The 15,090-nt window shown below is 38.9% G+C and overlaps 1 protein-coding gene across 3 annotated transcripts in view; it reads left to right on the top strand.

Moving 5' to 3' along the window:
* The window catches only part of mbtps1 (membrane-bound transcription factor peptidase, site 1), a 76,048-nt gene that overhangs the window by 43,696 nt on the left and 17,262 nt on the right, over positions 1–15,090 (top strand). For all 3 annotated transcript variants that reach the window (XM_052028083.1, XM_052028082.1, XM_052028084.1), the window contains 7 exons: positions 624–775; positions 5,898–6,059; positions 8,007–8,151; positions 8,896–9,084; positions 11,697–11,869; positions 13,137–13,252; positions 14,570–14,726. In XM_052028083.1, coding sequence (XP_051884043.1) covers positions 624–775; positions 5,898–6,059; positions 8,007–8,151; positions 8,896–9,084; positions 11,697–11,869; positions 13,137–13,252; positions 14,570–14,726 — 1,094 coding nt within the window. The remainder of the gene's footprint in view (positions 1–623; positions 776–5,897; positions 6,060–8,006; positions 8,152–8,895; positions 9,085–11,696; positions 11,870–13,136; positions 13,253–14,569; positions 14,727–15,090) is intronic.

The raw sequence follows: 15,090 nt of genomic DNA, 5'->3' as shown, positions 1-15,090 counted from the left end.
AATGATCCTGTTGCTGTGATGGGGGATTTCTGTGTACACATTGACTACTATCTTCCTGCATTAAAACAGTAGCTGCATTTTTGAAGAACTTCATTGGCTGTAAACTACTTTAAGAAGGGGATATAAAAGGCACTGTTAGAATGCAATTTTTTCTAGCACGACTCCACTGTGAGAGCCTTGGGGATTTCAAAAGCACTAATATAAATGCAAATTCCTTATCTGATTTGTGTGGAGCATTTGGAGATTTCCATTGCTTGTGTATCTGCAATTCTGAATGATCTGATGTAAGTTTATTTAATTGAATGTTCAACCTATTTATAAAGAAGGGATCTAGGATTTTGAAACCCATGATGAAGACCTTTTGTTGGTTTCAATTTTGTATTTCCATAGCCTTGCCCTTGGTTAAACAGCTTGCATTTGAAACTTAAAATCTAAAAAGTATTTTGCTTGTGTGGTAAGACAGTGAAAACCATGCACAATCATTGCCTGTACTTATTCTGCACTCCATTGACCATTTGCTAATGTTAGTATATGATATTACTTCCAAATTTACACACACATTGACATTTGTGGTTGCTGCACTTGGGTTCCTGCTAGATAAATGCTTGTTTGCCTTCCTATAGGAGCTTCCTGGTGGTTATGGCAGAATGAAACCGGATATTGTGACCTATGGCTCTAGTGTCCGAGGCTCTGGTATGCAAGGAGGTTGCCGCTCACTTTCGGGAACTAGTGTGGCATCACCAGTGGTGGCAGGTGCAGTCACTCTGCTTGCAAGGTAAGTACATCGTGAAGTGATTGAAAGCTAGTGGATGTTGCAAAAAAAATGTCCTGCTCTTTGAACATGCTTCTCAATTTGGTCTTCAGCTTCCAACACTTAACAGCAATGGCCCACATCTGAGTCTGATGGAAGTCTTCATGGTACAATATACTGAGTCTATCACAACAGTTGCTATTGCAGCAGCATCTGTAGCCCACCAGCACAGTGATGAAACTCCTGCAAGTTGTGTTTACCTTCTATCAAGACTGATTCCTTCTTTCCAAGTTTGGAGAAGGATTACATTTAGCAACCTGTGGTATGGAAAACATCCCATTAGTGACCCAACTCCTGTAACTTATCAAATTACATACAGGATGCTTCTGTATTTTGAGCAAACAAGGAGTATTGTCTGTAAATATTTAACACTGCAGCTACTATAAATTTACTCAAGATTACACTGTGGCTTCTGGGAAATGCTGACATATGGGGAATGTGAATGCTCTCCCAAGTGTGTTTTAAGTAGTTATTTAGATTTTGGAGAAATTTTCAGGATCTGTTCCTGTAAACTTCAAATCAAGTAAATGTTTAAAATTTGTCGACCACAGAGTAATCAAGTTAGTCTAAGTGCAAATAATTCAATTTATTTTCATCTAGTTGAGATTATCTTTAGTTAATTTAACCTAGAAGCTCTTAATGCATTATGGATGTTCAGTTAGACAAAACAGTCGTTTGCAAGATGATAGCAAATTTTTCACTTCTTCCTTCAAACATAAGAACATTAGAAAATAGGAACAGGTCCCTGGAGATTGCCCTACCATTCAATATGATCATAGTTGATCTGTCCCAGGCCTCATTTCTTTTGGCTGTTTTCCCTATAGCCCCCAATTCCCTAGTCTTTTGAAAATGTATCTACTTCCTCTTTAACTATTCCTAATGATCTAGCCCCCATAACCCTTCAGGGTAGAGAATTCTAGAGATTGGCCACCTGCTTTGTACTTGGAGTAACTGAGTACAAGTAACTTCTTTGCCTTCTGCTAAATTGATTGTGCTAATTTGATTAGCTGTTGATCACAGGCAGTTATTCTGGTGAGTTGTCTCTTGTGCAGTATTACTAAAGCAAACATTATCTGTTTGTTTTCATATTATCTCTTTGAAACCTTGTTCGGAAATTATACAAATGAAACTATGCATATATGAGAGAAGTGTTGGCTGTGGTTAATTGTGGGAACACAATGAAAGGAATGACAATGAATAGGCAATGGTTAGTATTTTTAAAAATGCAGAAGTTGCAAAAAAAAAATGTATTCTTTCAGGCACAAAAATCTAAACACAAAATTGATTCATCTGTAGCTGACCAGAGAAATTAAAATATTAAAATCAAAAGAGCCTTATACAGTTGCCTGAAATAGCAGTAGGGGTGAGGATAAGGAGCAATGTAGCACCTGGCAGAGGACTACCAAAAATTGTTCAAGAAATACAATGTAGTACGAGTTTAGACTGGCAAGAAACATTCAAATAGATTTCAAGAGCTTTTACAGTTAAGTAAATTGGGCTCTTACAGGTAGAGACTGGAGAATTTATAATTGGGAATAAGGAAATAGAGGAATTAAACAATTGTTTTCCATCTGTCACAAACAAAGGCATGCTTTAGGGAAAATCAAGGATTTGGTAAGAACGAAGAATTAAATAGTAGACATAAAATAGCACTAGGAAAGTTAGTGAGCATGAAAGCTGATAAATTTCAAAGACCTGATGATTTATATCCCAGAGTTTTGAAAGAACTGGCTTTGGATACTCTGGTTATAATCTTCCAAGGTTATGCAGATTCTAGAATCCTTCTGTGGATTGGAGGGTAGCAAATGTCACCACACTATTTAAGAATAGAGGGATAGAGAGAATGGAGAACTTTTAGCCGAACATCAGTGGTAGGGAAGTTGCTGGAATCCATCGTGAAGGATGCAAGAACAGAACAGCTTGAAAAGAATAATGGGATTGAGCAAACTCAATGTCAATTTGTCAAGGGAAAATCAGATTTGACTAATCTATCGGAGTTCTTTTTGAGTACATAGAGTATATTGGGGAAGTACAAAAGATTTTTAAAGGAGGTTGATTTACAGGTTTGGAGCACGTGGAATTGGGTGTGATTATACTAACATGGATTGCGAATTGGTTATTGGATAGAAAGCAAAGAATGGGAGTAAACTGATCTTTGGGTTGATCAACAGGAGTATTGCAGGGATCGGTGGTTGAGTACCAGCTATTCATGATTTATCAAAGATTTAACTGAGGGGATTTAAAAAAAAATCAGTGAACTAGGAAATATGACAATACTAAATGAGATGGGACTGAGCAGGAATGAGGATATAATGAGGCTTCTGTGGGATTGGGACAAGTTGAGTGGGTGGGTGAGAACATGGCTGGTGGAATATAATGTGGAAAATGTGAGGTCATTTGCTTAGTTGCACACAACAGCACAGCAGGATATTTGTTATATTGTAAGAGATTGAGTCGTATTGATGTTCAAAGAGACCCATGTGTGATTGTACACATTGAAAGCAAGTGATTGAGGGCAAATGGTTTATTGGTCTCTTAAGAGAGGACTTGATTGCAGTGCAATTGTACTGTAATTGTCAAAGACCTTGGTAAAATCCATCTGGTGCATTGTATGCAAGTTTGGTCTCCTTACTGAAGAAAGGCTGTACTTGCCAGAGAAAGAGTGACACAAAGATTCATTGATTTGTTGCAGGGTTGGTGTGATTTGCTGCATGAAGAAAGCAAGTGAACTGGAACTGTATTTGCTAAAGTTTAGAAAAATGAAAGGAGATCTCATTAAAACTTGAATTTTTGAAAGGATTGACAAGCTAGATGCAGAAAGGACGTTTTCCCCTTACTGAGGAGTCTCAAACCAGGGCACACGGCTTTGAGAATAAGTAGTAGGTTGGTTAGGATGTTGATGAGGAGGAATTTTTTTCATGTAGATGGTGGTGAGTCTTTGCAATTCCCTACCCTGGAAGACTGGGGAAATGCAGTTGTTGCATTCATTCAAAACAGAGCCCAATAAATAAGGTACTAAGGGAATCAAGGGATATGAGGATAGTGCATGAAAATGGTGTTGACGGGGAAGATCGGTCATGATCTTGATCAATGTTGGAATAGACTGAAGGGCTGGGTGGCTTACTCCTCCAACTTGTGCAATTGGCTTCTGCTTTTCTTCCATTACAAATCAGCAGTGCTTGGTGAACTGTAAAATACTGTGGGAAGTCCTGAAAGGGATAAGAAAGGAAGGGAATAGGAAGGAACTTGCTGTCCACAGCAGAGTGGTCGGCATCTAGGGGGCATAAGTTTAAGGCAATGGGTTAAGATTTGAGTGATTTAAAGAAATTCTTTCACCTCAAGTATGTGTGTGTTAGTGGGCTAAAATATATGCTACCTAAGAGATATAGTGACAGATACTTTGCTCATTGCAAAAGTATTTAAATGAGCACCTGCTGTATCTTAACCTGAAAGCCCATTAGCCGAGAGCTGGGAAACATTGTACGACGAGAGAACTTTTTTAGCTGCTGCAGACACAATATGGCAATTAGCTTTCTTTTTTTTCCCCAGCTAACTAATTTACTTAATGCAGAAAGAAGCCATTTTGCCAGTGAGTCCATGCTGGCTCCCTGCTGAGCAATACCATCAGTCCCATTCCTCCTGATCCTTATTTCCCTGTAGTTCTACAACTTCTCACACATGGCTTTCAACTCTCCTTTGATTCCTTTGCTACTTGTCTGTTCTAGTGATACTCCTAATTGGCTAGAGTAAATTACCAGCATATCTTCGGGATGTGAGAAGAAAGCAGAGCTACCTCGGAATAATCTACGAGGTCATGGGAAGAATGTGCAAACTCCTCAGACTGCACCCAACGTCTGGATCAAACCTGGGTTGCTGGAGCTATGACACAGCGGCATTAGCTGCTGCACCACCTTGCTGCCCTAAGGTTTAACTTGCCGTATTTGTGTCTTTTCCTTTGATCATCCTTATCCAAGGAAGAGTATAACTCCTGAATCTGTGCTTCTGTAGTAGCTGGTTCTGCATCTGCTATGTTTATTACTTTGGGTTTTTAAGGTCCATGATCTCTGGACCTCTTGCTCTGGCTTTTTCTTTGGTCCTTTACATATTTTATCAAGAACTCTGGGAAAGCAAACTTGCATTCCACAAGACACGTAGTAAATTCAAACTCCCATTTAATATCACTTTAGAATGTTTTTAGTTCCTGAATTCAATATTGTATCTTTTTAAAATCCAATTTTAAGTTTTGCAATATTGATAGATGTTTGGACAGGGCACATTGTGGATTGGTCAAATGATACTTTGTGCTAATATTCACTGTACTCTTGCAAGTCACTTTGCAACCAGGCGTTAAACTAGTGGGCGATTAGAAGTATGAGATGCGTGCTGGATTTGATTCAAGTTTTTGCTGATGTATTTGTTAACCAGCTAGCAAATGGTTTAAGCTGGAGCTGATCCAAGATTTGGGAGCCTTCCAAAGGAAATCTCATCTAGTTTTTTCACAGAGCAAATAACTGGGTTATCAGGTGTGGATTCAAGCAAAAGGTTTCGGATAACTTGTTAATTAGCTACCAATATAATTGATCCATTATTCCCTGCCGAAAATGGTGGTTTGTCTAAATGCTGCTTGAATGAGTTTTGCATGTACAGCTCTTGTTGGTCAAATGTGTGCTCTGTTCCTATGTGGTGGTGAATCTTGGTGCAGAAATAAAACATCACGGCAATCTGCTGTCACCTATGAATACTGATCTGGTGTCTAATATAGAAACTATGCGACTTCCTGTAACTACTTGTACATGGGAATATACAGTAAGATTTTATAAAAACTTTGCTGACATTGAACATTTGATTGAATTACCTTGTTCAAATGAACAGAAGTTTTGTGATCTTTCAAACTGCCATATTTTTGATCCCTTTGATAAAATGTTCCCAAGGTTTTTAAGAGGTAGAGCAGCTTTTGTTAGAAATTTGTATTTTAAAATTGCAAAATTTAGCAGAGAAATCCCAATGTCTATAGAATTCTTGCATGCTAATCGGAATTCCCTTTTGAATTTGTTCTGATTAAACTTGTGTTCTGTTCTTTTGCCAGCACTGTACAACACCGTGAGATGGTGAATCCTGCCAGTATGAAACAAGCATTGATAGCCTCTGCACGGAGACTGCCAGGGGTCAACATGTTTGAACAGGGACATGGAAAACTAGATCTGCTGAAGGCATACCAAATTCTCAAAATCTATAAGCCTCAAGCCAGGTGAGTCCTGAAGTGAATTAGGATAATTCATACCTTTCCCACACCTATCCTGAAATACCCATCTTCCCAAACAAGCAACTATCAGTTTCTTGGTTGAAGGTATTGATTTTGTGCTGTGGATGGTTTTGCATATCTGTAGCTCTATCTTGGATATCTTGATTCTTCATGCAAGTATCATCCACTGTCAAGACTGATTTTTGAATACTGTTGATAACCTAACGCTCTTCCATTTAAGTCCTTGATTTCTGTGCTGTCAGGCTGCTTAACATTGGCACTAGGATAACTTGAGGACCCTCCCAGAAGCATGGAATCTTTGAGGGTCATCTTTATAACTACTTCATCCTTGCCAGTGTGGCTCTCATTGAGCCAAACCCTAAACCTTCAATCACCAGTCAAGACTGCCGACAACCACCTCGGCACAATAGCTTATTTCTATCCTTCTATTAAAATACTTATCTGTAGCCTTTTATATTTGAAAAACGATACTTCCCTTGCTGTTGTCTTGTCCTTCATCACCCATTGTTTCAAGTTTTGCAGTATGTTTCCTGTTTCACATTATGATGTGCTTTACTGATTCTCTTGTCCTTGTGCAAAGTGCTCATAATGAGCGAGCACAGGATAAATTCTGGTTTCACTTTTCGCATCCAATAGGTAGGTTTTTTTTTCACGTAGGGATGTGGGTCCTGCTGGCAAGGACAATTATTGTTCATCCTTCTGTCTCCTTAAATTGGGAACATGGAGGTTAAGATACTCCCATGGTGGCATGGGATAGAAATTCCAGGATTTTGCCCGGTGTTCTGACTGAGGTAGGAGACACGGGACTGCAGATGCTCTAATTTGGAGCAACAAACAATCTGCTGGAGGAACTCAATGGGTGAGGCAGCATCTGTGGAAGGAAATGGATGGTCGATGTTTTGGGTTGTGAAAGAGTTAATGTTTCACGTCAAAGACCAATTTGTTAGAATTGGAGCAGTTCTGGGTGGTCTTGAGTTCCATAGACCTTGTGCAGTGGTCATTCCAACCTTGTTTGTCACGGAGACAACTGCAGTGGATCGACTGGAGAATTTTGAGGGTAAATTCTTTATTGCCATTTTTTATTTTCTTCTCTCGCCACCTATTGCTAGCCCATTTTGTGAAATAATAGATTCAGTCAATTGTTACAGTATTACTAAATCATTTTCTGTGGTGGACATTGAAGCCTCCTATCTGAAATATGTCTTTTCTGTGCTTTGTGGTGCTGAACATGGAGAAGTACTGATCAGCTGAGGGAGGGCAAAATGCTGCATTGGGAGCTTGACAATTTTCTGACATTGGTATTAAGAAAATATTTTCTGAAAGTTAAACTTGCTGCATTACTTTGTATGCCAGTTTGAATGTGAGAACATGGGCCTTTAGTTAAAGCATTTTCCTTCTGAATTGCTTGGTAAGGCCAGGATTCAGATGTGATTCTGTTTTCATGCTGATCTTTCCTGTGAAGCCATCGCATCTTAATTTCATCTTCAGTGCTCCAATCCAGGTGACTGGGAAACAGGCTCACTGTTTCAGTTTATGTAGTTCAATAACATGCTACTTTGTTATCAGAAGTAAACTTTGCTACCTGCTTGTTTCCTTATAATGTGGCTTCGATTTGTGCATACAGTGCTTAATAAATGGAACCCATTGTTGCTTACTGAGCAGTTGGTAGAAAGAATGAAGACAATTCTTTATTGCTGTTTTCCTTTTCAAAAGAATTTACTAAGGAGATACTGGTTTCTTTTGAAATATTTGCATCTTTGATTCTGAAAAAGCCAGCGACAGCTATTTAGGATCTAGATATTTGCTTATCAACCGACTAAAAACCAAAATACAGTTTTTGTGGGGCAAACTTGGTTGCATCCAGTTATGCTATTGTCTAATGAAGTAACGTGTGCATTATATTGTGTAATAGTCAACTCCCTTTTCTTATAGCTTAAGTCCAAGCTACATTGATCTGACTGAATGTCCTTACATGTGGCCCTACTGCTCCCAGCCAATCTATTGTGGAGGGATGCCAACTGTTATCAATGTAACAATCTTAAATGGTATGGGGGTCACTGGTCGGATTATTGACAAGGTAAGCATGACTGAAATAATGGAATTTGTAAAATGGCTGTAACTTTCTTTTCTGTTTTCCCTTATTGAATATTACTGTTAGATTTGGCAATATTGCTTTAAATGTTGAGCCTAATGTATTGGATTCTAATACTATGCAATAATGTGGATATAATTCCAACATTTATCTGAGCAGTGTATAATTCTTGTACCTAAATTCCTTTATTGTATTGAGTGTCTTGCTGAGTACAAGACTGTGTATAGTAGAATAGTATAATTTCTTTTGTATTGTGGCAGCAACACTGTTATAAGTGGTTAGTTCATTGTTACAATCAAACCTTGGTTCAATGTGAAGAATAGAAGGACATGTTGGGAGCGGTACCAGTCTCACCTAAAAGTTGGCTGCCAGTCTGGTGAAATTGTGATAGAGGACTGTGTTGCTGAACAGCATCTAATAGACAGTTGAGCAACCTGATAATCAACAGATGAGTTCAAATCTCTGTAATCCTGCCACATCTGGTCTTAAATGGTCATGAGCAATTACACAAGGGAAGAAGTGGGGCTCAAAGTGAGAGCCAAACACCAGACTGAAGTATTCACAGCTGTGTTCAGCTAGAAGTACTGAGTGGATGATCTGACTCGGCTTCCTGCCGTGCTCCCCACCATTGTGGAAGCCAATCTTCATCCATTTTGATTTGCTCCATCATATCGAATTTTTTGGTTTTTTTTGTTTTTTTTTTAAATGTACTTTCCCTTTCTTTTCTAGCCCATATGGCAGCCATATCTGCCCCAGAATGGAGACCATATAGAGGTTGCTTTTTCCTATTCTCAAGTCCTCTGGCCTTGGTCTGGATTCCTAGCTATATCCATATCTGTCACAAAGAAAGCTGCATCATGGGAAGGCATCGCTCAGGGTCATGTAATGGTAACAGTTGCCTCACCAGCTGAAAATGATGTAAGTGTGTCTGTATTTTTTTCTGCTTGTATGCTGTAAAATTATAATGGTGTAGAATTTCAGGAAGTTAATGTCCTGTCAAAACAACTGGTACTGTCTGAATCAGCAATGACTGTCAGGTATAAGGCATAAGTAAAAACTGTTCCTGAGTAAGTTCTGCAATATGAAGGGAGTGTCTTGAGACTAGTGTCAATAGCCATCTCCTGCACTGCAGGTACACTTAGTTATTGGACTTTATATATCTTTGGCATATGAGTGCTGTGACTAATGCTAACACCAAATCTGAAGTTGCAAAAAATAGTCAAAGTTGGGACTTCCCCACTTTAAGAAGTGGGGTTTTGTTCCCTGTTAATAGTCTGAAAAATCCAACCTCCACGTTTTGCAGATGCTGCACTTTCTGGACGGGGAGCTGCTGCACGATTTGAGTTGTGACTTGTCGGAAGTGGGTCAGATGTAAAAGAGGTCACCATGTGTATCGTGGATGATGCAGAACAGTAGGAGGTTGGGGGAATTGTACAAAGTTGGGAGGGTTTAATGGGTTCATGACTCTCTGGGATGTGGGCATTTGGCAGGTGCAACAAAGAAAGAATATACAATAAATGTGAATGCTGTGGAGACCTTGGCATGTATGTTCACAGATATAGCTAGTAGTATAAGTGAATAAAGTGGGTTATACCTAGCAGCAGATTAATAAAGTATGTTTAAAAAGGTACAGGGAAGCCATCCTTCATTGACTGACACAGAGCATACAAGAGCAAGAGAGCTAACACTAGAACTGTACACAACAGTTGTTAGACCACAGCTTGAATAAGCCATACAGTTCTGGTTGCCACATTGCAAGAAAGAAGTGATTACACTGGTGAGATTATAGAGATGCACAAAGAAGTTGCTGGAACTGGAAAATTGTAGCTACAAAGGAAAAATTGGATTAGTTAGTTGTTTTCATTAGAACTGAGGTGGCTAAGAGTAGGCTTATTGAGGTCTATAAAATTTGAGTGGCTTAGATAAAGTAAATTAACAGGACCTATTTCCTGTTGTACCAGGATCAAAAACCAAAATGCGTAAATACAAATTGATGATGCAGGATTAGAGAGAAGATGAGGAAACCTTCTGTCATCCTGAGGGTGCTTGGAGTCTGGAACTCGCTGCCTAAAGGGTGGTAGAGGCAGGCACCCTATCGTATTCGAAGTAGTTAATTGGATGTATACTTGAGTTGTGAGCTGCAAAATATGGACCCGTACTGGAAAGTGGGATTAGGCTGGAGAGCTCTTTTCCCCAATGGTACAGATGTGGTGGGCTAAATGGTTGTTTGCTTTGTTGTAAATTTTCTGATTCTGTGATCATGCCCATGGCTGCAAGTGGCCCCAAGTCCCCGCGGTCAGCAACAAAGTCAGACTATTGATCGATGGATCTCTGAGGTGGTGTTAGCAGTTCACATAAGGCCTGATCTTTGCAGAGATTTGCTGATGCTAAATTATATTTGTGTATAAAAATTACAGGGATGCTGTTTCGTGTGATCCTGTGAGGTGGGGGCATTTTAATTCCCTTGAAGTTCACAATTTTCATTGTGTTCCCATTTTATTGCAAGAATCATTGCAATACTTCCAAAGTATTTAAGGCATCATCTCTTGCTCCAGTTTTTATGGTTAAATAATTAAAATGAGCTATGCACACTAACGTTCTTTTGTGGAGAAATGAAACCATGACAGAAATTATCTGGTCCTGTTTCCCATTGGATGGGATTTCTACAGGAAATGGTGTACACACTTTAAAATGGGCACAAAATGCCATTTCTGTTTTGCCAGATTTGTGCATTAAAATACAAGTGGGGGGATGATACAGGGTCACAGAAGGGAGCACTATCAGCATATCCTTTTGAGTTCCTGCTGTGTAAACATATACTGTAGCCTCAGTTACTGAGAAATTGACCATTTGCCCTTAAGTTTTGAGCATGAAATACAGAAGGGATAAGTTGGTACCTGTGCTATCTTCCATAGGAAATTTCAAACCTGATTGTTGGTTTTCTGCATGCTAAACATTGTTGGAAAAAAAATTCATAGGGCAAGGTATGTAAATGCGATTTTTGTCTTTCTGCCTCATTAAGGATGCATCAAATATTACAAAGTATTCCATTCCTTATCAGCCAAATAGCCACAAATTAGAAGATGATAAAATCATATCCAAGGCAATTTTTCTGATGTTCCCAAATTAATATTTTTTCAGATCATGCCCAATCTAATAGCAGTGATCCAGGCTTCATTTGCTAGGAATGCCTATGATATGGCTTTTTAAAGGATGACTGAATTCTCTGGGGAATCTGCAACAGTTGGCTTTATTTGAAGCTAGTGCCTTGTGGACAATTAGCGGACGCCTGACAGCCATTTTAGAGATGGTTACTGACAGGTGGTTTACAATTTGAATGTGATATCACTACTATTGTTATGCATGAATTCCAAATATTTTGGGTACAGGGTAATTGGAGTCAAATTGCATGTCATAATTTTATTTGGTTCACTGATTACCCTGAGAAACAAGCATCCAATGTGTTGACAATCTGCAATGAGTCCCTGTAGTGCTAATCAGTCCTATCATTTCTTCACTTTTCTCAATAGTCTAATAATGGCAATGAAATGACCTCAACCGTGAAGCTGCCAGTTAAGGTGAAAATCATTCCAACGCCACCTCGTAGTAAGCGAGTGTTATGGGATCAGTACCATAATCTGCGTTACCCACCGGGTTACTTCCCCAGAGATAACCTGCGCATGAAAAATGACCCACTAGATTGGTGAGTTTCTATACTGTACACTTGTTGATCTTTGCTTTTTTCTTCCCCACTGATCCTATGCCATATCGTGAGTGAGAAGCCAAAAAGAACTAAATAGTGCAGAAGTGGTTAATATAAATATATATACTTAGGCTGACAAAATTTTAAAATACTAGTATCGGCAATGATGTAATAGTGAATGCTCCATGAGAAATGGATTTTCCCCTATTAGGCTGAAGTAAATGAAAATATCCTAATATTACATGAAAAGGGCATTTTAAATTAGAGCCTGATTCTTTACTGCAAAAATAAATCAGGAACTGGGTATCCTGTGGTGAACAACTTGTCTTGTGACACCTGCTGAGACTCTAGTCAAGATATATATATATATATATATATATATATGTTTGTCACATGTACATCAAAACGCACAGTGAAATGCATCTTTTTGCATTACTGAGAATGTGCTGGGGGCAGCCCACAAGTGTCGCCACTCTTCCAACGCCAAAATAGCATGCCCACAGCTCCTAACAAGTACGTCTTTAGAATGTGGGAGGAAACTGGAGCACCCAGAGGAAACCCACGCAGCCACGTGGGGAGAACGTACAACCTCCTTACAGACAGTGGCGGGAATTGAACCCGGGTCACTAGCGCTGTAATCACATTACGCTAACCGCTACAGACCTTTATGCAATACCATCCACTTGACGAGTACAGCTCCAGTGGCATGCAAGAAGCTCAGTGCCATTCTGGACAAGACAACCCACTCATCACCCGAAACATTCATTCCCCCCTCCACTTTTTATATTGTGATTGCACTATAGGATGCATTTGCTTAGATTATTCCAGCATTGCCTCTCACCTCCCATGAAAGCACCACTGCTTACAGATTGCTCTCCAAATTACACACACCATAATGACCTGGAAATAAATTGCTATTCCTTTAATGTTGGTGGATCTTAAATCCTGGAACTCCTTATGCAATAGCGCCAGAAGGACCGCTGCAATCATGAAGGTAGCTCACCATCTTCGGGGCAACGAGGATGGCAATAAATGCTGTCCTTGTCAGTGATGCCATGTCCTGAAAATGAATGAATAAAAATTATATGGCCCAAAATCTCGGAAGACATCAAACTAGTTTGGAAGTTTAAAATCCATTTGTTTGCTGCTGGAGTTTTTAACCCCACACTGCCATCGTCATGTTCTAATCTGTGAATTAAAATATCCCCTGAATGTTTTTGTCAGGGACGAAGGAGACTTATGTGCATTTTGCATTCCTTTCCTTTAGGAATGGTGATCACATACACACCAACTTTAGAGATATGTACCAACATTTGCGCAGCATGGGCTACTTTGTGGAGGTGCTCGGAGCACCCATCACCTGTTTTGATGCCAGTCAGTATGGTAAGTTTTGCATTATGTTAAGCAGACAGTTAATTGGGAATACGTAGAAGATTTGGGTGCAAATATACTTTTTTACATTAGTATTAAATCTTCAGATAATGAGTACACAAATTTTAAATTAAAATTTTATTTTGCTTGGATCTTTGTGGAATATTCAGGTGGGAATAGCCAGTTTCTTGACCTATAGTCTTTTAAATGAAGGTCACAAGAATGGTTAAAGTACTGACTAACTTTCTTTAGATACGTGGCTAGAAGCTGATATATTTTTCAAAAGTACAAGCTGCTCTTGTAAGCGTATCTGTTGCGCATGTTTGCATACTTTAAATGTAATTGGATAAGGGTGTTGTGAATAGACTGTGTACTATTAAACTTGACTGCTCATTTCCTTCATTGATAGCTGGGAAAGGTGGGTGAAGTTCTGGTTCGTAAAGGAACTTCTGGAGGATGTCCAGCATGCATGTATGCTTCTCAACAACTGTCAATTCTATTCAATTTAAAATTGACCCAAGGTTTGCCATGAACTAGTAATGCATTGCTCTGAGGCATCTTGATGGTTGCTTATTACACACTCATTGGAAAGCCCATTTCCTTTTTTTCATCTCCACCCACCATGTGTGAAGATCAAGTAGGTTGGAGAGGATTATTGAAACATGCACCCCTGCTCGGTTAATAGGAGCAATCTGCCATTTACCTTGCTTTGTAAACATTGTCACATAACTTGATTTGGCAGCTGGACGATATGGGAAAAAGTTTCCTCAATAAGGTAGTATGTCATTGAATTTTCACTTAAAATGAACATTTGGTCTTTCTGATGGATTTCTATCTTCAGATGTGGCGATTCTTTCCTTTCTGTCCACTTGTCTTTTTCCCATTTCTCATCTGGTCTGATTTATGCTTTTTGTTTGTATCAGAATTTGTTTCCTTTCTGCAGCCTTCAAAGGAAATTGGTTATAATTGAATGAGGGCTTTTGTGGGTTTATTTAGATGGGGAGATCACCACAAAGTAAATTTCTAAACAATCGCATTAAGCTCCATTCAAATGCTGGGGACAGTGCAAAATAATATTGCATTGATTTAGCTTTGTAAAACAAAACAGCAAACAAAGTATTGTTTCCAATACATATTCCTGCACTCTTAAGACTCCTTGTTGATGTTTGCTTAGTTTTGCAGTTGGTCTGTACCCAAATATACTACTCCCAGGAATTGAGCTGGGTTGAAAGACAGCACTGTGATTAATCGTGCTTTAGGACTCTTTGGGACAGTTATGTTCAGATATGCTGTAATCAGTGAATTAATGTTTTACTGTTTCCCTTGTAGGTACGCTGCTGATGGTAGACAGCGAAGAGGAATACTTTCCTGAGGAAATTACTAAACTGAGGAGGGATGTTGATAATGGCCTTTCTGTCATAGTCTTTAGTGATTGGTACAACACGTCTGTAATGAGAAAAGTGAAATTCTATGATGAAAATACAAGGTAAAAAGATAATATCTTTGACTTTTGTAAATATTGAAGATACAGATATTGTCACTTATTTGAACTTGCTACTTTTAGGGATGGAAGAGATTCTTTCTGTGACAAAATATTTTATGAAAAAAGTATGAACAAGTTAAACCACTGCCTACTGCTCCAACTTTTTTGTTGCACCTTTGAATTGACTAAAGGTTGTTCAAGTTGTTGTTTATTGAGCATTCTCATTACAAGATGTATTGAAGTTTTTCTGTTGTCTTGGATGAGAATCCCAACAATTTATCTGAATGAAGATATTCTTAATTTGGATAAATTTCCATGACTTCATGGAAGAGTTGGTTTCTGGTTCTACAGTTTTAATGCTATAGTG

Source organism: Pristis pectinata, chromosome 13 (genome assembly GCF_009764475.1).
Source record: "Pristis pectinata isolate sPriPec2 chromosome 13, sPriPec2.1.pri, whole genome shotgun sequence".
NCBI lineage: Eukaryota > Metazoa > Chordata > Chondrichthyes > Rhinopristiformes > Pristidae > Pristis > Pristis pectinata.
The sequence above is the reverse complement of the archived record's forward strand: the minus strand, read 5'-3'. Positions and strand labels throughout refer to the sequence as shown.